Raw genomic sequence first — 26618 nt, 5'->3', positions numbered from 1 at the left:
TTGGCGGCATTTATATAACAAAACAATCTTGTTTCATTGGATGTACCGTACTGATTTCCGTGCTTTTTAACGATATTCCTCGTCGCCAAAGACTTGAACCAATAACCATTCCCAAAATGATAACAAGGGAACGTGCAGACAAGATTGCAAGGGAATGTCTCACTCAAAATAAGCGCGAACAACAAAACTGCGACAAAAACAGTAGCAAGACTTACCAGTAGGGACGGGTCTTGCTCTTACTCGCTTCTCTTTCGTATTCCAGCATTTCTTCGATCATTTTACAGAGGTAATCGTTGGCTTCGTAAACATCGCCTTATGGCATAGCTGCGCAAGCTTGCTGTAGGCTACAGCGTTTTACGTTTAGGACAAATGATTGCTGTTTCGAAATATCGATTCTTCCTCTTTCGGCTAAGCGGTAACGATCGAGACAGTAAAAACCACCTGACCTGCTTGTCTTCAACGCTTGTCTACGCTCCCTTTAAATGATTGATGAAATCGTATTCACTTGAGTTGAAAATCATACCATTTTTCGGTTTGTTCTAGGCTACTTATGCAAGCGCGTTCTTTGAATAAAAACCGCTATATAGCATGTAAAATAAACTATTATATTAATAGGATTTTAATTACAACAATCACTTGTTGATCACTTTCAATCTTAACGCTCGAAGAGTAATGGAAAATAATTATCGGAAATATTTTCACCAAACCACATATTTACCACTAAAAAGCGGAAAACCCGTGCCAGAAATATTTAAAATAAATCAAAAATATTAATTACTACAGTACCGGTATGTTTCAAGAAGCTCTGGATACGCTTGATTACATCCGTTGTTTCGACATTATAAACCTTATGTTTACTAGGGTTTGGTAACCTTATTTCGTTTTTGATTAAAAAAATGCATAAATAATTTTATTGGACACTGCAATGTCCATCTGCCTCCATTTTCAACCAGTTTTTAAACTTAGCGCTACCACTACAAAATATTCAGAAACACTTTTCAATATTGTAAACAGTGGTAAACGCAGCTCAACTCAACCGAGATCTGCTTACTTCCGGGAAAGCAAGTATTGCTGTCAAAGATGTGTTCGACTGTTCGTTGTTAATTGTTTGACAATTAGATCCTGTTGATTTTACCACAAATTGTCTTTATAGGAATAAAGGTATTACAAGTCTTTTGCCATTGAATTAAATGTATTTTGCTTGTGGGCTTCAATACTGCTATAACTGAGTTGAAACGCAAATGAAAAATGAAGACTTTTAAAGGAAATAAGCCTTTTTGCTGAATGGCCACGAAATTTATGTATTTCTATATCACTCGTTATTTGCCGTTAAAGACACTGGTCTAGAATCCTACCACATTTTTAGTCCGGGGGTTAATATTGCTAACAATTGGATGAAAGTGCAACTTGCAAGTTTGGGTTTGGGAGGGTCAAGTTTAACTATTATATTTAGGAAGTGGCTATTTGCCGGGCAACCCGTTGCATAACTTCAAAATATATTTATTTATTATTTATAAATATTGATTAACCCACCCAAACGCTAACCCACACCTTAACCACAATAATGTTTGTTGAAGTAGGATTTAAGGATTTTAGACCAGTGCCATCGTTTTTCCACCCATTTACCAAACTTCAAAAACTGAAGTTCGGTAACCGAATAAGCAGAACTTTGAAATTTGCACTACTGTAAACGGCTTTAGCAATAAATTGTATTGTAATTTTGAAGATTATGTTGCAGCAGTGCGAATTTTGAAGTTCGGTAAACATGAAAGCTGGGTAAATAGCCTCTTTCTTGTATTTATTACCACATATTTAGTTATTCGTTGCAATTACAACTTTGACCACCCGTTTCATTAGAGTAAAAAAAATGGTGGATTTTAGACTCACACCCTAAACCAAATTTAATCGTAACCACCCGAACGAAATGTAGTAGGATTCTAGACGAGCACCCTTTTTTACTGTAGCAAAACAAGATTTAAAAAAAATTGAAGCTACAAGGAAGAAATAGATATGGAAGGATAAATACAATAATAATACCTAACCTATCCAAACCCGAATGCTAATTCGCACCTTCACCAAAATAATGTTAAGCAATTTTAACCCTTAGGACGAAAATGACGCACACCTAAATTTCGCAAAAGTATACCAAATGTATTGGTGAATTCTGAACAACAAGTTTATCTAGATTTCTAAAATTTGGCCTTGCACACCTGAGATCTTGGCAAAAGTGCATTGAAATATGTAGTGGTTGACATAGACTTTTGGATTAAAACTTTGCAGGTTTTATAGTGACTAAGGCTTGTATATATATTTGCCTATATTGGAAAGATGTGGCGCTCCGCAGTTGGCAACACTACTCAAGATATCCAGAGACCAGATGTAGAGGCTGAAGATGATGACTGGGATACTGATGCTGATTTTGTAGTAAGTTTAAATTTCCTTTTATGGTCAAAAACATTGGTCACCATAACTCTGCCCAAAGGCAAGATGCGGTCACGGATTTATTCTACTGACTGTGACATATTTTTTTTTAAATTAACATTAAATACAGCTGAATTTTGTCCGACGTAATTCCTAACTAAATTTCGATCAAATTTCAATCCAAACGATAATTTTATTAGGCTCATCACTGTTTTTGTTTAATCAGTTATTAATATTTTCTTTTTTTTACCAAATCAAACACTTCCATGCCAAATAAATCTGCCGCAAAAATTAAAATGGTTAAAACTAATGTTTCCTGTTTCATGTAAAGTTTTATTAATTTATTAAAATCTGCTAAATGCTTTTTATGGAATATATACTTTTGTGGACTTGGCATACTTTGTTTCTGAATCTATGTTTAAATCATAATTATTAATCATCTTAATAAATTTTTTTTACAGAACGAAGTTTCTGAGAAGGAGCAGCGTTGGGGTTCAAAGACAGTTGAAGGATCAGGGCGTGTTGAGCACATCAGGTTTCAACAAAATTTGTTGCATTAACAGTTAACTCTTAAAATTACAATTGATTTAATTGAAAAAAAATAGTTGTTTTATTCAAGTTTTGTTGCTATATATATTTTATAAAGTTTCTGTATTAGATTTGTTGTGTAATTAAAATTGCTAGATATTGTATTTAAGGGTTATTTACATTCCAGTGTGAACAAACTGAGAGATGGAGTACAAACTGATGACCAGAAGTTTAAAAAACAGCAGTTAGAAGATGGACCAAAGGCTTCCTATGGGTATAGAAAACATATTACATATATATACCTAAAGGATATTCTCATCTTTCGAAGGACTTAATTTTTTAAGTTCTTACATTTTTGTTTTACTATCTAAGATCTTCAAAGAAGTAAGATTATTAATTGTGTTTAAAAAAATCCTATGTATTATAAAGAAAAAACAAATATATCATTATATATATTTTTTTCCATCTATACGATTCCTGATTTAATATAGATTTTTTTAGCTTACCATGTATATGTATACATACCATTATAAATTACATGCTGCTGTCTTTTGCAAAATGTTATTTTCTAGTTTAAAATAATTTCTCTTACGTTTGCTACAGATACGGTGGCAAATTCGGGGTGCAAAAAGACCGTATGGACAAGAGTGCACTGGACAGTTCCCACAAGGAAGCCCTCTCTGTACACGCATCGCAAAAAGATGCCGCCAAGGGCTTTGGTGGAAAATATGGAGTGCAAAAAGACAGGATGGACAAGGTAAGTGTAAATTACGAAAATCTGTGACCCTTCGATATTTTCTTGTATATTTTTAAGTCCGTTGTTGACTATACTATTAATATAACCCCCCCCCCCAAAAAAAAAATATATATATATATAATATATATCTACATGTAATTTTTGCAATTTAAAATTTAATAACTTATTTTCCTAACACTGCTTGGTTGGCCAGTATAACTTTAGAAGGCCATTTTCATTTATATACAAAGTGTATAAATAGATAGGTAATGCTTTGTTTTATTTTACCAGTCGGCAGTTGGCTTCTCACATAAAGAGAATCTAGCCAAGCATCACTCCCAAACTGATGCCAGTAAAGGATTTGGGGGTAAATTCGGAGTTGAAAAAGATAAAGTTGACAAGGTTTAGCTTTGATTTATTAATTGGTGCTTCATTTTTGCATTATATATATATGTTTATATAACTTCAAGTGCTGGGTTTGTAAGTAATTTGGGCAATGTGTTTTTTTGCAATGTAGCGCCTATCTAATGCTAAAAAAACATCAAATTTTCTTTGAGCAAATCTCCCCAGACAAAAATTTTTTAAATTCAGCCACACTCTCAACTCATTCAGTTAATTTGATGGTCATCTGCAAAATAATGGCGATTATCTGTTCGTTTCCTTTTTGTAAGTTACGTGCTACACTATTTTTTACAGCTATTCAGTTTGTCCTTCATAAGTAAACATTTGTCACTAATGTAATAAGAATATCAAAGCCCATACAGAAGTAGGTATCATTTTGGACGTTTCGAATAACTCTTTATTCATTTTCAACATATGCTATGTTGAAAATGAATAAAGAGTTATTCGAAACGTCCAAAATGATACCTACTTCTGTATGGGCTTTGATATTCTTATTACGTCTTACTACAACCTCCAACCATTATGCTCCAATGTCACTAATGTGTTAAGTGTACTATGTAAGCATTGCAGTGTGTCATATAATCACATGCTCGAACTAGTTTGGAAATCTAAATGCAAATTTTAAAATTATTTCCATTAAATGATCTGGACTAAAAAATCCTGCAGTTTATATCTTGACATGCTTTTATTGGTTTATATTTACAGTCTGCTTTGGGCTTCGACCACCAGACAGAAAGGGCAAAACATGACTCGCAGAAAGGTAAATAAAGTTTATTATTCCATCAAACATTTTTGGTTAAGGATTCAATATTGTGTTGCTTTCGATTTTTATGTTAGTCATATCCTATTAACCGTATAACTGGATGCATAGCCAAACCCTACCATTTTTCAAAACAACTTTACACTTTTAGAACAATTTTATAGGGAATAAATTAAATGTGTGCATTCTTATGTGAATTCCTGTTGTCAATAGTGGTATTGATAGGGTATGAATCAGTTAAATACAATGATAATATATCTTGATCAGTGGTCGGTGATGTAGTAAACAATTTCATTCATTTTTGTACTGTTATTTGAGATGAATACAACCTCTGAGCCAAAGTAAATGCACAAAATTGTTATACATAAATAAAGCTGCTTGTTCTATCAATGTTTCAAGATTATGCAACTGGTTTTGGTGGCAAATATGGAGTTCAGAAGGACCATGTTGATAAGTCTGCTGTCGGATTTGATTACCATGCTGATTTGAACAAACATGAGTCACAGAAAGGTCTGTTGGTTATATTGTTAGAATATATATTTTTACCATTGTCAAGTTTAATATATACAAGCTTTGTAAATTAAAACAATTGAATTGTGTGTTACTGATGACATGTTTTTGCTAATTTATTTAATTGGTGATACTTTTATTTTGGCATTTAACAAAATGTGCTATTTGTTTTATACAATTGTTTGTCAATTCTTGCTTTTTGATTTTTGTACAATTTTAAATACATACCTTGCAGAAAGTCTAAAGAATTAAAAAAATTAAATTTACTGAATAATTTAAATTTGATTCTTACCCGTGAACAGTTCTTATCATGAACATTTTGTTTCAAAAGTGTAAATATTGATAATTTTTTAAATTGCATATTACTTATAAAACAAGTTCAATAAATTTCAAATTAATATACATTTAAAATAAAATTTATTTCCAGCCTAGTAACTATGATAAGCCAAAAACACTACCTTAGAATCACTGGCCCTTTTTTTTCGAATGATTACAATGGTTTAAAGCAGGGCTTCCCAGACTAGAGACTCGCGACCCTTACAAATACAAATCTGTGTTTTAAATTGTCTAATTGCAACCGTTATAAAATCCTTTTTAAATGTCCCCTACCACTCCCACTAAAATATCTAACTAAAAATAATAGTAAAATATACTTTGAAATTTGATATTCTGGATGTAGATTTTTTTTTTAAAAAACTTTGAACTGAACATCACTAAAAACAGTCCAGTATAACTTTGTCCTTAATCTACTCGAGTTGATTGCCGCTGCATGTGTCTTGGTTTGTGCAATCACTTTTGTTTTTGATTGGCGTCGCTGTCAGATTACTCCAAGGGCTTTGGAGGCAAGTACGGCGTGCAGCGTGATCACCAAGACAAGGTCGCGCATGGCTGGGATTCGCACGACCCCCTCGCAAAGCACGAATCACAGAAAGGTTGCCCAAAAAAAATGTTTCACATTTTTCACAATTTGCATTCGCACAATGCCTTGACCTTTCATGCATCCTGTTTACTCTCACATTTAATTGTCACTTATGATTCTATTAAATTTGTTGAATAAAAAAACTGAAATTAAATTTTATTGAGATTTTATACAATTAAACAAATGAAAAAAAAATTATTTAAACTACAGCAAAACAATGCATTAATCAAGATGCATAGTGGCAAATTTGGAGTTAAGATGCATAGTGTTTTTTTAATTAATAAAGACTATCTCTGTAATTAATAAAGACTATCAAATTATGTTTGTCCTTATTAGTACATAATGCGAAGCCAGCTTTGACAGATAATATGCATTTTTTACTAGTATTTTTCTTTGTTTTTATGTTTGGGAGTTATTTTTTCATTTATTTATATTTTGGTTTGTTGCATGTTTTTAAGTTTTTATTTTCTTGCATGGCAAGATTATGCTGCCGGATTTGGCGGCAAGTTTGGAGTGCAGAAGGATCACCAGGATAAGTCTGCTTACGGCTGGGAAGAACAGCAAAAACTGGCAAAGCACGAGTCACAAAAAGGTGTCAACATGGTTTATTTTCAACTTGTGCATTTTTAGATGCCGGATCTGAGCTGATACTTTGTGCTAAGGTTTTCCAAAAGTTGCCCTTAACTTGTCTGGGGACTACAGAGTGGCCTTCAAAGATGTCTTATAATATTTTATTATTAAACAGTTAATTTCCAATTTGCTGTTTTTGTTGAGTTTGACGACCCATGTTCTAAAAAATTTGTTTAATATTTTTCGTAATGTGACAGTCACAAAGTGTTAAGAGAGCATGGAAGAAGGGAACACAGCACATTAAAGTTGAGAACTATATGCTAAGTGGTATTACTTATCCAATAGAAGGATGGTATCATTGGTTTAAATTTTTTATCTGAATACTTTCCACATTTTAATTATGGTTTGTGATACCATGCAGAACTACATACCACCTTTATTCAGAAAAAGCAACCTTTATAAGGAAAAAAAATTAAAGTTAAATTATAAGTAGACAGGCATGAAATAAAAACAAAAGCCTCTGCGAGTATTTGTTGAAAAATATGGACGATAAAAAACTACTTGACTTTTGTAATTCAGGATATAACTGAAACAATGTTAGACATTTTAGTCACAATAAAATGGACTTAAAGATTATGTTTGTTCACTTTTGTCATATTTTATCAGTTGTCTTTGATTTTGTTTTATACACCAATAAATGTATCTTAAAACTTTTGCTAGTCTTTATACATTTTTATTTCCCATTACTACACAACAGTCGTTTTGTTATGTTTGGTTTTACGAGTTTGACTATGGCATGGGGTTTGTTTCAAGTTATGGCATGGTTTATTTTGTCTTGTATCACCTTTATACCATTGCAACAAGATGAATTACTGCACGAAATATAAATCACTTGTCACTCATGGTCCCTAAATTAACTGAAAACTGCATTTTCAGATTATTCCAAGGGCTTTGGTGGAAGTTATGGGGTTCAAAAAGATCACATGGATCAGGTATACTTTTATTGTTCTGTATGTTTATGCTTGTATAGAATTACTGCGGTGCCAGTAGAGGAAACAATTTCCGTAAAAATCTTTCGAGCTTGTTTTAGAATATGAATTTTGCTGTCTTTGCCTTCGTTTGTCTTCAATCAGTGAATTTTTGGGCACATACATGTTTTTCCAAAAAAAACAAAAAAAAAACAGTTGTATACATTTGTAATTGCCAATGTTCTTTTTCTCACACAAACTAAATTGATTAACGAGTACAATTTGTGTTCTAAAATCTTGCCGAAATTATTTTTTTACTGTTTTAACCCATAGTGGTATGACTGAATTCATAACAGAGCGTTAATTGCTACTTACAATAAATATTCGAAAAAAAAATGTTTCAAAAGTAAACCATGTTTTCTAAAGATGATTTGGCATGATGTAGTGGCAGTGTTTAATTAGATAAACTTTTGTGTGTACAATGACTTCTAAAGTGCCTTATTTATTACTAAGACTGATTTTGTGCTTTTAACAGTCTGCCGGAACATTTGAGGATATGTCAGGAGCTTCTACAACCTACAAAAAGACAACTGCAAGTGGGTGAATTGTCTATAAAGGGTTATTAAAACAACAAAACGCCCCCAAAATTTTAGAATCACATTTCTTTATCTTCTGATTTATATAGCGGTTTTGCAGACTTTCTAAAAATTCTGAAGCCGGTCAAAGTCCTGAAAATTGTACCCTTTGCAATAGCTTATTAGAGAACAGAGGGCTTACAATGGTGTGTTATAGGTTTCGAGCATATGGTTAATCTACCTAACTACTTTGTTGTAAAGTTTAGGAACAATTTTTGTATGTTTAAACTCCTGGTAGTTCATTCAGCTAAAAAATACTATTTTGTTATTTTATTTCCGGCGATAGAAGGTAACATAGGATTTAAAAAAATGTTTTAAATATTTATTTTTGAAAATATCATAAAATTACACCTGTATTATTGCATAAAATCAAAAAATATGCTTGATAAGATATGCATTTTATGCTTTAAGTCGACTGATAAATAAAAAAATATCTTGTAAAACGAAAGTAACACACCTTCGTGAACCTCCCCGCACACCTGATATGGTTCGCAGCACACCGGTTGTGAAGCATTGTTCTGATAGATCGTTTATTTCATTTGTAAAGTACTTTTTGTAAAAAAATAGCATATTAACAGCCAAGGTATCTGCGTTTTCTAACGTTAAAGTACTTTTTTGCCTTCTAAACCAGAAAACGTTACATTTTTATGTTAATTTTATAATCCTAGTTTACTTTACCACGGCAACACAGCATTTCATATCGGATTGGCGGTACTTTGGCCAAAATTTCTGGTTTAGGTTTTGAAACTAAAGTATAAACCTCTATTTTGTCGAAGTTTCTTTTAAACTTTGTAGCATAACTTTTGGCTTTCCCTTTCATTGAAGTTGTATGTACAAACAAGATGCAACAGCCAATGGTGCTATGTTTGTTTCTCTACCTCCTCCCTTTTGAGACTTTGTAACTCAGTTAGTAGAATAACAGTCCCGGTATGCCCGAGGTCTTAAGTTCGAACCTCAACTCAGGCTAGTTGTTTTCTAGCCTGCCCTTAGCTTGCATTATAATCCTGATCAGGCTGCTAATTTCGGTAAGCCTTTCCGAATGCATCTTGCGAGGTTTTAGACGTTATGTTTTAAGATTGTAACATTTTTTGACCTTGTTTACTATCATCTTCGATTGAGGTTGTATGTACAAACGGGTGCAACATAGGCAATGGTGCTAGGATTGTTTCTCTACTGCCCCTCTTCTGAGCCTTTGTAACTCAGTTAGTATAATAACAGTCCCGGTGTTCCTGAGGTCGTAATCGAACCTTATCTCAAGCTGGGTAATTTTTAGCCTTGCCTGGCTTGGATTATACTCCGGATCATGCTGACTATTTTCGGTGAGCCTGTCCGAAGGCATCTTGCGAGGTTTAAGTTAGACGTTATGGCCTAACTGTTTTGGTTAGACGTTATGGTAAGACAGTAACATCTTTTGACCTTGTTTACTATCTTCCTTATCAGCTGGTGGAGCGGCCGGCAACATCCGGAACAAGTTCGAGCAGATGGCTCTTGCCGGCGAGGAGGAGAACAAAAAGAGAGCTGAGGAGGAAAAAGCTCGGAGAAGAGCAAAAGAGGAGGCGGAGAGAAAAGCGGCTCAGGAAAGTGCAAAGAGGCAGGAGGTAAGGCTTCCAGGGGTTGCGCTGTTGATATTGACTTACATTTTGAAAAGAGTCAACATAGAACGTTGTGACAAAAATTACTTTTGAGATCATTGATAGAATAAGTACTAAACTCCAGTTGGATTGCTGGCCAACATTGATGGTGTTTGGCGCATTAAGTGTTAAAAGTCAAAACTGTAAAACACGGAGAAAGGTGTGTGAAAAACTCATTGCAGCTTGCCTTTTGCTAGTTTTGGTTTAAAAAATGAAAGTTTAGTGAATTTGGTCAGTGAATTAAAGTTTGCTGTTAAATTAAAAAAAAAATAGAAAATTCCTGGCAAACACTTTACAAATTGGCATTAGTTAAATGAAGTGTTATTTGGAGAACTTTTTAACTTTAGCCGTTAAATCTAACTCTGTTTTTAAACTTACATAATTCTGGTTTACCCCAAATCCTTGCAACCTTAACTTTAAAGTGGAAAATTAGATTTATAAGCAGAAACATTGTTTTGCAGAAATTTAGTTGTTGTTAAATAAAAATTTAACCCAGTGCTGTTAAAAAAATATCTTATTCAAATGCCGCGCCAGTCAGGAAAGTGTCGAACAATCAGAAGTCTCTCTGCATTTTCCGTCCTATTAAATCATTTTTTACATTTGATTTAACCTTTTTTGTACCTTTAAATTGTATTTGTATGGCTGGCCTGATACCTGATCATTAAAAAGAGTAGGACTTTTTACAATGTGTGTGAAGCGAAAAAAAAACTTTGGGATCAGCAACACGTTTAAAATTTTGTTGAAGCACTTTGAATTTTACAAGTATGGCTATTCGAAATAGTCTTATTATATATTTTTGAATTTTTATGATCTATTAACTGTTGAATAAAAAATGTGTGTTTAATCCTGTTAAATAAAGCTTTTGTCTGCTGCAAATTTGAAGGCCATTTTAGTATAAACATATTTCTGAGGTTTCAATATGTTTTTAAGCTCAATTTTATGTTTTCGTTCTCCAAAGGAGTATGAAGCCCAACAAGAACAACAACAACAACTACAACAACAACAGCAACAGCAACAGCAGGCCGCTCAACAACAAGAGGAAGAAGAAAGAAGAAGGCAAGACTACGAGAGAGAAGAGGAAAGAAAAAGGCAAGAATACGGGAGAGAGCAGGAGGAAGAACGAAGAAGGCGGGAATATGAGAGAGAAGAAGAGGAAAGAAGGCAAGAAGAGGAGAGAAAGCAGAACGAACAGCAACAATCTTACAACGCTCCCCAGGTATTGTTTGTGTTTGGCCTTAAAGATATAGATTATAGACCAATATTACCATTAGGGATGTCCGATAATATAGGTTCGAAGCCGATACCGGTTGCCAAGTGGTACTTATCGGTACTCATCTGATACCAGGGTAGTATTGTTGCCGATACCAAATTAATTTGTGCTTAACAGCCATGTTTTACAGTCCAACGTAGAGTTTTCTATGGTAAAAAAGAAGCAAAGTTCTGCCTAATACTTTAAAAATCAATAGGTATACTTTTCAGTTTGACAAAATTTGCTTTTTTGACCATGGTAATGACATCATTTAGTCTCTGATCGGATTGCGGTATTTTTCGTCAAAATATTGGGTATGGCATTGAAATACAGGTATCCGACATCAATAATCACTATTTCTGCAAGGATACTATTCAGTTCTAATTGTTGCACTCAGAGATTACAAGTGGGTGCCAAATATATCGAGATACTCGATTCGTACAAAGTTATAAGTTATTTATTCTAATAAAAAAGTGTTTTTATTCGCACAATTGACGTGATATACTAAATAAAAAAATCCTTATCTAGGAACACAACAAAAAGGGCAAACCTTGCTATTCCTAGAGTTGGCCTATTCTGGCATCCCTTCCAACCGCCCAATTATATGCCACGTGTTTGTATCTGCCGAGTTCACAAAATTCTGTCTAATTTAAAACAATATCTGCAGAGCTACGAACCGGAATCGGCATACCCCGATGTTCAGGATCAGGACCCCTACTCGCAAGCAGCTGATTTTGGACAGGAAGAGGATAACCCATACGAAGGTACTAGAGATGGATCGGTTTACCGAAAATATCAGTCGATATTCTGCCCCTACCGATATATCGGTATCGGTAAATTTGAGCCGATATATTTGCCCATATTTTTCTATAAAAATATTATATAGCTTGTTTTCCAAAACAAGTAAATTTGCTATTTAAAAAAATTGAAACTCCTACTTCGCTTTTATTTTGATTGTCTACTGATTAAAAAAATGTGTTTGATTTACATCGGGCAAAGTTACTGCGCAAAATAAGATGTGTGTAACCAAATAGAAAGATAAACTGAATGATATTTGCATTTTATGTTCAACTGAGTTAATTTTTTGCCATATTGCAAGTATATATATATATCTGTATTGATATCGGGTATCGAATGGCCACGGCTTAAGAGATCGAGTCTTGACTTGTATTTGACTTAAGTTATATAGCAAATGAGTCTGCTTATACGGTATACTGTAAACGCTTTTAGTGAGACTTGTATACGACTTGGTTTGCTCTTTTGTTCTTTTACAAAGGGATGAACCTTCGACTTATGTAATTTGAAGTTAAAAATACTTTTAAATATTTGCGAATTGCTTGTGTTGTTATTCGCTTACGACTAGACCTGGATAAAACTTTGCCAATTACATAGCTTTAACCTTTTTTTTGCGACTGACCTTGATTTGACTTGAGTAATCCTATAAATGGCTTGACCGGAACTTTAGTTTTTTGCAAACAATTATATCTGGGCTTCGAAGGACATTACTCAAACTTAGTGTTTGCAAAACTTGATTGATGTTGAGATATATAGCAAACAACTATTGGCTTGCACTTGAGTCGCTTTGCAAATAGCAAAACTTAAAACTTAGACTTCAGTCGTTTAAAATACATGTATCTGATGTGTTCATAGCGGCCCGACACAGTCTCGCTTGACACTTAACATGCTTATCTCCTCGAAGCTTTCGCGGAGGAAGCCGCCAGCCTGGAGCAGCACATCCACCAGGACCCCGCTCCTCCGGCCCAGCACCAGGAGGAAGAGAACCTCTACGCTGGTGTCGAGGACGTGGCCCCTGTCGCTCAGGATCAGGGGCTATGTGCCACCGCTTTGTACGACTATCAAGCAGGTGCGTTAGCAGCATTGTATTCTTCCAGGACGTTTTACGATTTCAAATAGCCAAAAGATATTAGTCCTTGGATTAAATTTATGCTTCTTTTGAACGAAGATTAAACGCGATTTTAAGATAGATAAGTTAAATACGAACTTGACCATTTTATAAGTCTGGATTGATCAGGTTGTTTTTACAAGAGTAATTATTGGCTCACATTAGAATCACAAATAGATTTAAAAAAAATGATCAGAGGTTGAAATCTCGGCCATCTTGATCGTCTACCTATCACCTAAGGGAGGTAAAACTACTTTTAAGGCACGCGAGCTAAGTTTATTTTTTCAAATTTAAAGCGCCTAATTTAGGATTGCTTGTTTTTGTCAAAAGATAAAAAGTGTCGTCTAATTTGAACTACTCCTTATCCTTTATGGAAGACAACATTTCATGAGAAATGCTCCATATTGCGCTCTTAGTCTTATACAGTGTTTTTTTTAAAGGCCAAAACCCAATCATTGTATCCTTACCGATCTGATACCAAATTAATGTGAGAATCTCAGCTATGGTTTGCAATCAGTTTTTATCTCGAAAAGTGAAGTCCTCAAAATCACTAGGTTAGCAACTCATAAAGTAACTGACTGAAATCTGAAACAGATTTTTGGCCTGACAAAATACTTTTGAGGGTTACGATTTCATCTTTTTTGCTTTCTTGGGCATAGTAATGACGTCATTTAATATTGGATCGGATCGCGATACTTTGGCTATCTGTATCGAATAAAATGTCAAGTATCGGTCATTCCTAGTAATAACGTATTTATGCTTTTTATCAAACATATCAAATTTCGGTATCGTAATTAATTTTCTAGTATCAGACATCCCTATAAGTCAGGGGTTCTTAAACTTTTTTTACCGCGAGACCCCAAATTTTTTTGCATTGCGTGGACCACGGTAGGCAAAACATTTTCAGAGATTATGTCATATATTGACGTCACAATACAAATAAACTTCATAAATCCGCTAATTTGGTCCAAAATATGTGAAAGTAAAATGGAGTCAAAATAGCCTACATTCAGTGCTAAAGCGTTTTATGTTTAATTAAACCCTTTTTCTTAATTTTTTTTGTTAAATTAATTACTTCTTAAATAGACACCAATATTTCATTTTGGCCTTCATGGACCCCCAAAATCGTTTCGCAGACCCCAGTTTAAGAACCCCTGCTATTAGCAAACCTAATAAGAGCAGTTTAATTAGCATTGTTCAAAAATCCCTTCTTTGTGACGTAACAGCCGGAGATGACGAGATCACGTTCGACCCTGACGAGTTGATAACGAACATCGAGCAGATTGACGAAGGATGGTGGTCGGGAAAATGCCGAGGAAAGACCGGACTTTTTCCCGCGAATTTTGTCGAGCTCGTTCAGTGAAAGGCCAGCGCACGGGATTGCTTTTATTGTGTTCGGTGAGTTTGCCCAAAACAATATGTTGAAAGTAACAAAAATGGATGTGTTTTTTATCATGCGTTCATAGACTTTTTAATCCCCTAATGAGTTTCGCGTTGTGTTCAGCCACTTTAGAAGGCGATCAGGTTCATTCAGTCGTCCGATAAGTTGTTTTCTATCCAACCTAAAAAAACTAGCTTTTCGTCAGTTTCGTAGGGTACCACAAAGTTGTCGAATTTGTAGTAGGGTACCACAAAATTGTCGAATTTGTAAAGTTTTACTGAATGTGTTTGAAATAACTGCGTAGTAAAATCCCTTAAAACCCATGTTCTATTTTAGAAAGTGCTTTTGTAACTAAAAACAATTTATGGACTATTTGTTCATGTGATGAAAATGCTATTACGGGCGACTGTTTTTGTTTTGAAATGCATTAAAAACAAGTAAAACAATTTTAGGTGTGTGAAAAGTTTAAATGTATTTTAATTTTTTTCTTCTTAAAATTGTGTGGCAACCCTGGATTCGGCAATACGATTGTGGCTAGTGCAACTTTCTAAGTGGCTAACCCAAGTTACAAATTCACACATTAGACAAGTTCAAGTATTTATTCTGCGATATTCTCGTGTAATTTTTACTCTGTCATTTTAAACAGACAAATCCGAAGAACGTCAAACTCCCTGGGAGCGGTTCAACCGTAAGCTGCTCGAAAAAAATCGTATGTTTCCATTCCAGATGACGTCATTGCCTTGTTTGTTTCCTATTTTCACCTTGAAATGAAACTGAATCATGAAATTATATCGTGCGTCGCGTAATTCTGTTTCGCCGCCCAGCTGCTCGAAAAAAATCGTATGTTTCCATTCCAGATGACGTCATTGCCTTGTTTGTTTCCTATTTTCACCTTGAAATGAAACTGAATCATGAAATTATATCGTTCGTCGCGTAATTCTGTTTCGCCGCCGCTTTATCGCGTGTTTATTCGCCCCGAACGACGTTTTCTTTACCGATTATCACTTATCTTTTATTATTTCTTAAATTGTGTAATCGATGAAAACACCGATTCAGACAAACTTCTACATAGAAAAATCTAAACGCCTTTCTATTATATTTGTCGTTTTAGAAGTAAAACTCCGTTCAGTTTATCGGCCCAATTTAAATTCATTTTGTCCCCCGTTTTCCGCCGAGTTTGTATGCATATTTTGCACTATAGGTCAAGAAATGTTTGGGAAAATTAGTAACTTATTAATCCTATATTCTTCCTACATCATAAAACCTGTTTAAAGCACCTTATTCCGACAAACGGTTTTCCTTACAAGTATGTTTCGGACTTGTGTATTTTTTTCCATCCATGCACGCAGTTTCTTGATTTCCTAAATTTTAGATGGCAGTTTTAAAAAACAACTTAACAGTAAGCTTGTGGCCAAGAAAATCAAGCTCGACCTATTTCAAAGAAAATTTCACTTATTGATTTGATATTTGGTTATCCGCTGAATAAGAGGTCGTGAGTTCGAATCCCATCACAAGATCCTATATTTTTTCTAATTGACCAATACGTTCAATTTTAGAGTTTCCGTGGTGGTAATATTAATAGCTCATGTATAGGTATGATTCCACGTTACGCTAGAAACGCGAATTGAATTTCTTCGATTCATATTTTTGTGAATATCTACCCATTTAAAAATACACCGAATAATTGCACTAATCCCTTATATTGTTCTGAAACAAACCGGTGCCCCTACTACCAATTTTTCAGTTTCTCAAGGCCCTAGTTTTGTGTGTATAGTGTATAATGTGTAATATGCACTTATTCCAGTTGTATTATATCAAGCCGTGTGTCATATTGGTATCTAATCGAGTGTAACGCACTGTCCGTCGGCTGCAAAAAGCGCTGTTTTAATAAAAGCAAGTATGGACCAAACTTTGCAGTCTTTTGCGCAGCTAGTTAAAAGATATTACAAAAAAATGATTGCAGTTTAAAGGCTGAGTTACCTTGCATACAATAGAGAAACATATATGCATTTTTTAAATTCAAATATGGCCTACGTTTGCTTTTAAATAATTTTGACCGAAAGTTCGCACAGTTTTTCGTGTCAATCTCCGAGACCAGGTGTCGGCAAACTGTTTTGTCGCGCCTTAAACGCTATTTTAAATTCAAACAACTACGCCAACAGCGGTGACAGGATTTTTTTCTTGGGGCAACATAATTTTTTTTAATGTTGCAATAAAACAGATGTCGCACATTATGCATATATATATATGTATATAGTTTTAATTGACTTTTATTTTAAATTTAACCATAGTATGCAAAGTGCCGTTGTGCTGAACAGATTTAATTAAAACACCAAGATTTTAATTAAAACTGGAACTAAATGTGAACTATGCTTATTTAATTCGCAATAATTGAGGCAAAATTTCGTTTTGTCAATATAAGAAAGATTTGTATATCAAGATTGGCCCTTACAGAAGGTATAAATCAGTTGAATAACTGAAAGAACGACGTTGGAAAAGTTGCATTTTCAGTATAATCGGAAATAAAATTAGAACACACAAGCACTTCACAAATTAGATTGGAATTACAATAAGCCAATCGCCCTATACTTGGTCCAATACGAATACTAGATTTTCTAGGTGTTAACGAGTGCTCAAGAGAGATTGTAAAGGGTGCCTTTTTGTAATTTGGAAATATTTAATTTTAGAAAAAGTATGCAAGACTTGAATGCAAACTACCCATTAGAAAACGGATAATTGATAATATAAAAAAATTCCTATTGCCCAGCCGTGTATTTATTTAAAGTATGATATTATTGTTTTGTAGCCCTAATTTTATTTTTATTGTTATCCTGTTTTAATTAAACAACAATCACTAGAGTTTAAATAAACAGAATTTGTTTGGTAAGAACGTGCGGCCGCTAGCCTAATTAGTGAGTAATTATCATTCTCCTAGATATCTTATCTGCATATTACAAATCGAAAAAGGTTATCGCTTTTCTCCGGCTTTGTCGATTCGAGCAAGGCACAATTAGCAGTGAACTGCCCACACCTCAAACAACAGAGAAGACGTCGTGTGTTTACACGTGCTCTGCATTGTAAAGCTTCCAAGACGCCTACAAGTTGTGTTTTCCAATCGTACCCAAGCCGCCTCTTTGAGCAATTAAGCGAGCCAGACGAATTACGCCTGTTTTCTCTCCAACATTGCCACAATTAGCGTGGCTAATTCGGCACGGCAAGGCAAGGTGAATCAAGTAGGCGTTTTTGTAATTCTGCCTTAAAACAGCACGCTTTTGCGGTTTGACAGTATATCTGCCTAGAAACCAGCAAGTGAATAGAGCCTGAAGATACATTACATTTTGTGATCTGTATAGCCTACTGGAAATCTATACGTGAAGATGACAAAACTGTCGATTTTGATACTGGCAGCGCTGTTCTGCTCCACTCAAGCATTTCTAAAACTGTTTTGTAAGTAGCTAAATTTGTTATGGTATAAATAGGAAGTGTGTTACTTTATTTTAATGTCCCTTTTAAATAAATAATTAAAATGCCAATGCTTTCGGTGTTTCTAAACCTTGGGATCACTACTCAAATTTAGCTCGCCGTTGATTGGTTGGGTCGCCGACTGCTATAGTTTTAAATCGTTAGATTTTTTGAAATTGGTTCTGAACACAGTTTCTCCAATTCTTACGAAAATTTCGAAAGCAATACAAAGACATCGCATATTTTTGTTAAATTCGAACTTTTTGTTAGGCTATAATGTCTTATGTTTTGTTGAATTAGAAAAATGTCAGTGAAGATAACTGTGACAGTAAAGCTTTGCTGTTAGAAATATATTACGCTTAGTATTAAGGTTGCCTTGAAATCAGAGAAACACTGTTTGAATTGAAAAAAAACTGACCATCTCTTCTCCAACCAAACATTTTGTTTTAAACGCAGATTGTAAAAAACCAAGCAAACCAGCAAATGGCGATTTCGGACCGAGCAAACTATTCAACCTCTACCGACCCGGATCTAAGATTTGGTTCAGCTGTAATCGAGGCTACGAACTGAAGGGCACCAAAGATCTAAAATGTGTCAGAAGCGGCTTTTTGAAGGTCAAGTGGTCAGCGTCTTTTCCCACTTGCGTCTCGAGTAAGTATATTGAAAAATGAGGGTCTCGGCAACTTAAACGATATAATGTCGTTTTAATCGCTTTGCGCTAATCGATAACATCTTTATTAGGTGGATTCTGTATTGAATGTAATACTTCTGTAACTTTTGCCAAGTAAATTTAAACGAACTGTGTAGTGTTCTTAAGGTTACTTTATTTTCACGTCACGTCACATGTAAGCTTGTAACGTCATGCGGGATGCCTTAATTTTTATATAACCATCCCCAAATAAAAATATGCTGCTTCCGCAAATGACCCCGATATAGAAAACACTAATCTATTCATTCACAAATGATTGCGGCACACCGTTTTGAACCATTTTGTTTAATAGTTTACCTTGTTTTGTTTATAACAAATTAAGCTGCCTTTTGGTCTCAACCCGTTATTGAGCATTAGCCAATCTGATGATTTCTGTACGGCAGAGCTAGAAAAATGTACCTGAACAGATTATTTTTTATTTATTTAATGAGTCATTAAACGTAGGGAATAAAAAAATTATTTATGGTACATTTCGTTAAGCAATATAGTCCACAGCAAATTAAATAGTGAACCTAAACATTTGATAAGGATGGCTGAAGTAATTTATTTAGAGCGCGGCACCTTGAATCAATACGTCCAATAACATGTTTTTGGTTTTCATCAGCTGTACGATGTCCCAATATCCCATACGTGGCCAACGGCCATATCAAGGGGAAGACGACCAAAAATCACCCTGGGGATAAAGTCTGGTTCTTCTGCAAAAGTGGTTTTATCTTGGGTGGAGTCCAAGACTTGAGCTGCGGCCACGATGGGAAATGGTCTGCCAATTTTCCAACATGTCGAGGTAAAGTATTTGAGGTGAAATAAAGTCTTCACACTTGTAAGACAAAATGGAATGGCAAAGCCTTTGCTGTAAGCCCTGGTAAAACTAAATTTCAAACTGTTTGTAATTCCAAATAGTGCCGCGCATAAAAACTGAACATGTACCAAATACCCTAAATAGCCGTTTCAAATTTTACAGACAGACACAAAAAGAACTTCGAAAGTAGACTGAAATAAAAAACAAGTTATTTAATATAAATTAGTGTAAAATTCTTATCCAATTTCAATATTTTTAAGTCAAACTGCAAAAGTTATTTGACAAAGCACATTTTGCCTGACAATTTGGAAATTTTATTTATAAAAATTAATCAAACTATATTTTTTTTTCATTCAATGACGGACATTATTAAGTATTTTGAAGCTTTCTAAATGACATCAAACAATTCTGTTTCGTTAAAGAAGACTCAACCTGACAATGCTCACAATTAGTAAAAACCCTTTAATTCAAGGTATTAAAAACATACAAGTATCCCGCGAAAATAGAAGCAAACGGCCTTCAAAACGCCCCATGTAATTTTTTCAGATCCAATAGCTTAAGTAAGGGTATTTAAATTTTAATTTTATTTCATATGATAAAAGTTAATTTAAATGAAATGTTTTAGATCATTGAGCTAAAATTACTTTAGTGTTAAGAACTTTACCACCTTGGATTGGTAGTTAATTTTAACAAAAAATACCTCTTTAGGTAGAAACGTTATGTTGGACCACAAACTATATCTAAATCGCACAAATTAAATTGGTATTGGATCGCACTGGATGCTATCAGTGTATGGGCAAGTACCGATATTACCATACGATATCAGATGCCAGTTCTGATCTCATATTATCGCGCAGAAACTGAAAAGTGAGCATGCATGTTTATTAACTTTGCTTTCAGCTCTAACCTGCACGGAACCGATTGCCCCCGAAAACGGTTCCTTCGGTTCCTTTATCGACCACTACGGCCTCGGGACCACGATCTGGTTCGAGTGTGACGAGGGGTTCAGCTTGACCGGTCAGCGTGACGTCACGTGCAAGAAAAACGCCAAAAAGGGCGGCGTCTCGTGGTCACACGAATTTCCGGTTTGTGAGGAGGGTAAGTGGATTTCAATATTATGCGAAATTATTCGTGGTGACGCAAAGCGTCTGGTATTTTTCTAAAAGGAATTGTGATTGGGAGGGTTTTTGTGGCTTGTTCTGCAATTATTAATGTATACTGCATAACATTAAATGCTTAAGAAAATGTATAGTTATATAGCGACTATGTTTGACTGTTTATGGAACCCCAAATTAACTATCTCTCAAAAAAAAATGCTCGTCGCTAAAGTTCCCCAACCCCCAAAAAATGATCGTTTTCAAGTTTCCAAAACACGCCATGCATACTATCACGACCATAAATGCCATAAATGCTGTACTTTTTTAATCACTTTCACGGTCTACTGTAGTGATTCCCAAACTGTGTGCCGTGGCACAATAGTGCGACTCAAAAGATTGTAATGTGTGCCGCTAAACTTTTTGATATTTTGAAAAATAGAGTATTTGTATTTTAAATAGGCATACACGCCACGCAAGCATTTAAGACTTAAATATGCACTATCCTTAACAAATTAGTCATATTGAGACATTTACATTTAGTTTGTCGTGTGTTAAGGGCGATTGTAAAATGACTCTATTGTTGTTCTGTTAAAAGTGTGCCGCGAAATATTTAAAATATTTTTAGTGTGCCGCGAGCCAAATCTACTGTGTCAGGAACCCCTTTACATCGTTTTTTTTCCAACTTAAACTAAATAACAAATTCGTTTGCTAAAAATTTTATAAGATCATTTGTTTTATGACGTCACGTTATCTCATAACTTTGTTACGTTATTCCTAAAACTTTCCATGCCCCTTTTTCCAAACAAAAATCCTGCTTACGCCCCTGCGTACAGCCTGAATAGTGAATTTTTAACCGAAAACCTGTTCAATGAAAGAGGTTCTTTGCGACAACCTTGGCGAGCTTGAAAATGGGTCGTTCGAGCCGGATCACGACCTTTACGTGGTGGGAGAGGACGTCGTGTATCAATGCGACAACGGGTACGGAATGGTCGGTGGTAACGTGCTTCAATGCCGAGCCGATGGAACGTACAATGACACCAAACCAACTTGCGTCCGTGAGTACCAGCCTAGTTTGTTTTATGAAAAGTTCGGCAAAAAGCATTATTGTAGTAATCTGTGTGTTTTCAAAACAAAATTGCTGTAATGAATTAGCAGCATTTGTACGTTCCCGCAGCGATTGAATGCGTCGACCCGCAAATTGCAAATGGCGACATACGGGAAAGGAAAGATGCGTACCGACCAGGGTCGACGATCTGGTTTTACTGTGACCTCGGTTACGAATTGTCTGGCTTTAATGATTTGGAATGTCTGGCAAACGGAGAATGGAACAAAGAATTTCCAACCTGTGAATGTAAGCCTGACAATCATGCTCATATATCCTAGCCTCGAAATATTTTCATTTAAATAATCTAAATTTTAAAACCATTTTGAACTTATGACTGGAGTTTGATTCATGCCTTAATTATTGCAATTTGTTGCATCATTGCGAAGTGGACCAACTATCATGACAACATGAATTTTATCTTAAAAATATAATAGTAAAAAATAAAATAAAGTAGAACAAAACAAAACAACTAATTTAAATAAAACCGGTAATCCCCTAGATTAGTACCGGAAGTACACATACGTCACCATATAACTTTAAATGAAGTTATTGTTTAAAGTCTTTATAACACGGACAGTTGGACATTTATTCAAGCTTTTGTCATCATCAAGCTTGCTACATTTTCATGTGATTTTCCTTTTTAGCCACAACCGATTGCGCTGAACCTCGGATCCCAATGGATACGTGAAAGGAAAGAGCTCCAGCTACGAACCTGGTGCGAAGATTTGGTTTTACTGTAATCGCGGCTACAAATTGTCCGGCTTCAAGGACTTGGAATGTCTGGAAGGCGGAGAATGGAACAAAGCTGTTCCGACTTGCAAAAGTAAAACAAAATACATAATCCAGAAAGTTATCACATAGGCCACATTTTAGTTTTAGAACAACTAGCTGTTGAGCCTCTATAGAATTTATCTACTGAATAGGCTAGCTATCGTGGAAAAAGCCCAATAATTTTCAATATTTAAATGATAAAGCCAATGATTTAAAATAACTTAAGATCAGTTAGTTGTTAAGCATAATGACTTGATTTAGGTGTTTAGGCCAAATGTCTTAAAAAAACTTTGCCCTATGTAAATTGGGCTTTGACTTATATTTCATTTAGATTTAGTGTGTGTATTTAATTATTTTCGTCTGTATTCTATACCAGCGCTTCCCAACCGGTGCGCCATGAAAGGCTGCCAGGTGCACCGCGAGCAATAGAAAAAATAATTTAACATATAAAACATGTATTTTTACTTTCCTATTAGGCTTAGCTCATTGATTACCCAGTACTTTCTAGTAGAAAACACAATAAGATCTACAAAAAAAACAATATCTAAGTGTGATAACCTATTACCATAGCACTAAGACCACCGACAATAACGCCAATTCCGCAGTAATGACCACAACAGAATAAGATCTAAAATAGTCTAGATAAGATCTAAACATGTCGAATTAGGACCAAAATTACTTGGAATAAAATTGAATGGACAAAATTACTGCCAAAATTTAGGGTAAGGATATGGGATAATTGGAGCACACCTGTTTGGCTTTGCTGTCGACATTTAGGCGCCGTTCTTTTGGTCCCTGATTTTTTGAAGCCTGTTTGGGCTGATGGGCGGGTAGTTGGTGGTGTTAGCAATTGTTTTAGGGTTGAAACTATTCGGGGAGTTGGTGATAGTTATGGATGGTGTTTAGGGTTAGGTAAAATGTTGTATAAGCCTTATTTTGGCCATTTAGGTCTGATTCCGATTTCGTCAATATTACGACTATTAGGTAGCCTATTAGGCCTATTTACGCCTTATTACAAACTCTCTAAGTGCGCCCCAAGTAAAAAGGTTAAGAAACACTGCTCTATACCAAAGGTCTTACCTTCGGCCGTCAACACGTATTTTAATATGCCCTTCTGGCGTGCGTTAATGGTTGATATGGTCAATGCAGATTAGAAATGATTACGACTTTAGGGGGTGCAGTTAATTAGATAAATCTGCGCGAAACAAGGTGATATCAATGATTGATTGATGCAAAAAGCAGTATAGAAGATGTGTTACAACCTGAATTGTGATGTTACATAAAGATAAAATAGGAATTGATGATTCATAATGTGCTATGCGAGTTGTGAGAGGAATTAAGGCGAAACTATGGGACAGGTTGAGCGGTTGTTATGGAAAGCCTTGTAAAACCGAATACGATTGTGTGAGTGATCCTTAATCTGTTATTGAACAAATTGAGAGAGAATACATTGAGGATTAAAAGCCAGGCGCAAAAAAATCCCTAAATACAAAAACCTAAAAATATTAAATCATAAACCACAGACAGTAGTATGCCCGGTGCCCGGGTCAACGAACTGGGTACCACCCTGGAACTGCATGCGCTCCGTTTTGACGACCAGCCGGTCAGCTGCGTCACGTGTCACATTTTTTTTTTCGCGCGATTAGACTATGGGCTACTTCAGTTCTATATATTTTTGCACGGGATCTTTAGACAAATTGTTCTATGACGTCACGTTATGATTCTTTCTGACGTCATCTCTAAAAAAATTCTACTGGTGGTCGTGAGATAAAAAAAATACTGTCAAAGCGGCCGCCAAGAGCTAAAAGGTTGGGCACTCCTGCTCTGTACACTAATGTTTACTTGTGATAGTTGCTCGCTGTATGTTACGATTTTGTTGCCCACTAATCAAAATATTGCTCAACATTGGACGAGTTTTCCAAATTTACATAAAAATAAATACGAAATGCGGTTGAAGGTAATGAAATGGAGTGCAATGAATAGTGCACGTACGGTTTCACACCTTTTAAATTAAAACAAAAACACTATTGCATTACGCTTTTGTGACGTAACAAAACAAACGTGCGTGCGCAGAGATTCAAATGGACAACCGAGGCTGCCGCGCACCACCTCGCATCGACAACGGCGCAGTGATTCTGGTCAAATCTCGCCACGACGAGGCCTGGTACAGCTGCCACCGTGGCTACGTCCTGATTGGCGTAGAGAAGATCACGTGCCGCGACGGTCATTGGCTGAATCCCGGTCAGATTTGCGCGCCAAACAACTCGTGCCGCCATCGTTGCGGACTTAAGCACGAGGACGCCAGGTGTCAGTGCGACGGCTACTGCTCTTACTACGGCAACTGCTGCTACGACATGCCTTGGACCTGTCGCGGCCAGCATTAGACCAGGTAAACGACACTTTCGATGTATGATAATGAGTAAAATTAGGAAATGAACTGTTGGCTCCTGTAGAAGTTGGAGCAATCTAGGCAAAATACTGCCCGCCAAGCATTTTAATCCGGCTCGCGGCTAATTGTTCTTAAATTTCAATCCAGAACGACTTTTTACATGTTTTGTATTTTATATTTATATTATCTCTTTCCAAGGACGGATCTATGTCCCCGCTTAGTCAAGATAATTTATTTAATCCCATGTTTGTGTTTCTCTCGATTTGTATCGTCTTTGGAATATGTCCATTGTATCGCACGAAACAAATGGGCAACTTAAACTCTTAAAAAGCTACAAAAGGCATTGTAAGGTTCCTAAACATTTTTTAACCATGAGCTGTTGGGTTAATGCGCCCCTCCACTTGATGAATGTCAACATAAAACGGAATGCACATATATTTTGTTTGTGTTTGATGCGTCACGTCCCTCTCTAAATCTAAATTGAAGTTTGCCTTTTAAACAAAATAGCCGCGATTTTTTTTTGCTCAATGCCTTGTCGAATTTTTTTTTAATGATTTCAGTTGCACATTTGCGCACAACACTCAACGTATCAACAGGTGTTCAGCTTTCTTGTTTAATAGCGCCATGGTTTGGCGTCATATTGCCTGTATTAAAGATCCTGTTTTTGACCTCGCCCGACACAACATTTTATATATCTCATGCGGGCAGCGGTAAAAAATAATCGTCCATCCATGCGTTTGAGGAACTGTTGACTTTTGTATTTTAAATGGTAAAACATAGGAAAACTGTTGTCTGATTTATAGACACAATTGGAATAAATGACAAAAACGTAAAGAACTTTTGCCTATCTCTTTGCCCGGCAACTAACAATTAATTGATCTTTTACATCATTTCTGCATGGTAATTTTTTTAGCTATCCAACCTCAAACTAAGGTTTTACTCTCATATTCCTAAAAAAGCAGTTTGCAACTTTGAGTAATAATAATAAGTGCTGTATAGCACTAACCAATTTCCTGTTTTATCTACAGAAAAGTTTACAGAGCGATACTCTTCCTCGTATAAAGTTTCCATCGACTGAAAAACAGCCTACACGGAATACTTGAATATTGTTGAAATTAATTCCGGGTAGATCTTTCACCTAATTGTATTGTTCCAGTATCTAATGACAACCCACTTTGCACTATACTTAAACTCTATGAAACATGTTCTTCTTGATTGTTAACTTAGTTTTGATTTGTAAATATTGCGTTTAAGTTCGCTTATAGAACAGTTGAAACAGATACCTCAATTGGGTGTCGGTTTTACGCTATATTTCTTCTTTACATACACCACCAAATATAGTGTGATATCCCATCCGAAAAAAATAGGCATTAAGTAGGGATATCCAATAATGTGGGATCGGAGCGGATACCTGATGCAAAGTTTTGTTACCGGTACCATTTCGATACTAGGGCGGTATCGGTTCCTATTCAATACCAAATTAATGTTGAAATTTTAACCATAATTTGTAATTCAACGCGGCTATTTCTGCCTTGTAAAAAAAAGACTGTATGTTAACAACATAAAGTAGCCAAACTTATTTACTTCAAAACAATTTTGGCCTAATAATCTGGAAAACACAGCAACATTTAAATGGTATTATTTTAATCTATTTTGCTTGTTTGAGCATATAG

At 35.4% G+C, this 26618-nt stretch overlaps 2 protein-coding genes across 4 annotated transcripts; both read left to right on the top strand.

Moving 5' to 3' along the window:
- The first annotated feature begins 2287 nt into the window (after positions 1 to 2287).
- Positions 2288 to 16515, top strand: LOC146135971 (src substrate cortactin-like). Of its 3 annotated transcripts, XM_083395925.1 has the most exons (17): positions 2288 to 2424; positions 2883 to 2956; positions 3137 to 3223; positions 3553 to 3706; positions 3977 to 4087; positions 4793 to 4847; positions 5247 to 5357; positions 6179 to 6289; positions 6758 to 6868; positions 7783 to 7838; positions 8350 to 8410; positions 9890 to 10047; positions 11039 to 11296; positions 11997 to 12093; positions 13029 to 13193; positions 14459 to 14630; positions 15260 to 16515. In XM_083395925.1, the coding sequence occupies exons 1-16, from the start codon at positions 2329 to 2331 to the stop codon at positions 14593 to 14595; spliced, it is 1842 nt and encodes a 613-aa protein (XP_083252051.1). In that variant the 5' UTR covers positions 2288 to 2328; the 3' UTR covers positions 14596 to 14630; positions 15260 to 16515. The 3 variants fall into 3 exon arrangements, with proteins under 3 accessions (XP_083252051.1, XP_083252052.1, XP_083252053.1); XM_083395926.1 differs by lacking the exon at positions 6758 to 6868; XM_083395927.1 differs by lacking the exons at positions 6179 to 6289; positions 6758 to 6868.
- A 1864-nt stretch (positions 16516 to 18379) lies between these two features.
- LOC146135970 (complement factor H-like) lies at positions 18380 to 24940 on the top strand. Its single transcript, XM_083396113.1, has 7 exons — positions 18380 to 18416; positions 18532 to 18726; positions 19389 to 19568; positions 20484 to 20681; positions 21556 to 21735; positions 22477 to 22608; positions 24630 to 24940. Exons 1-7 carry the CDS (start codon positions 18380 to 18382, stop codon positions 24938 to 24940), a joined length of 1233 nt encoding a protein of 410 aa, XP_083252239.1.
- Positions 24941 to 26618: the final 1678 nt, after the last annotated feature.

The sequence above is a fragment of the Ascidiella aspersa genome, chromosome 8, assembly GCF_963924565.1.
Source record: "Ascidiella aspersa chromosome 8, kaAscAspe10.2, whole genome shotgun sequence".
Taxonomy (NCBI): domain Eukaryota; kingdom Metazoa; phylum Chordata; class Ascidiacea; order Phlebobranchia; family Ascidiidae; genus Ascidiella; species Ascidiella aspersa.
Note: the sequence above shows the minus strand (reverse complement) of the source record. Positions and strands in the feature narration are given on the sequence as shown.

Bases quoted from the DNA above. Each gene is read 5' to 3' on its own strand.
- LOC146135971 (XM_083395925.1), top strand. From the start codon at position 2,329: ATGTGGCGCTCCGCAGTTGGCAACACTACTCAAGATATCCAGAGACCA. The intron at 7,839-8,349 runs GTATACTTTTAT...TGCTTTTAACAG, and splicing joins AAAAAGATCACATGGATCAG to TCTGCCGGAACATTTGAGGA. The intron at 12,094-13,028 runs GTACTAGAGATG...ATCTCCTCGAAG, and splicing joins AGAGGATAACCCATACGAAG to CTTTCGCGGAGGAAGCCGCC.
- LOC146135970 (XM_083396113.1), top strand. From the start codon at position 18,380: ATGTCAGTGAAGATAACTGTGACAGTAAAGCTTTGCT. The intron at 18,727-19,388 runs GTAAGTATATTG...GGTTTTCATCAG, and splicing joins TTTTCCCACTTGCGTCTCGA to CTGTACGATGTCCCAATATC. The intron at 20,682-21,555 runs GTAAGTGGATTT...GTTCAATGAAAG, and splicing joins ATTTCCGGTTTGTGAGGAGG to AGGTTCTTTGCGACAACCTT.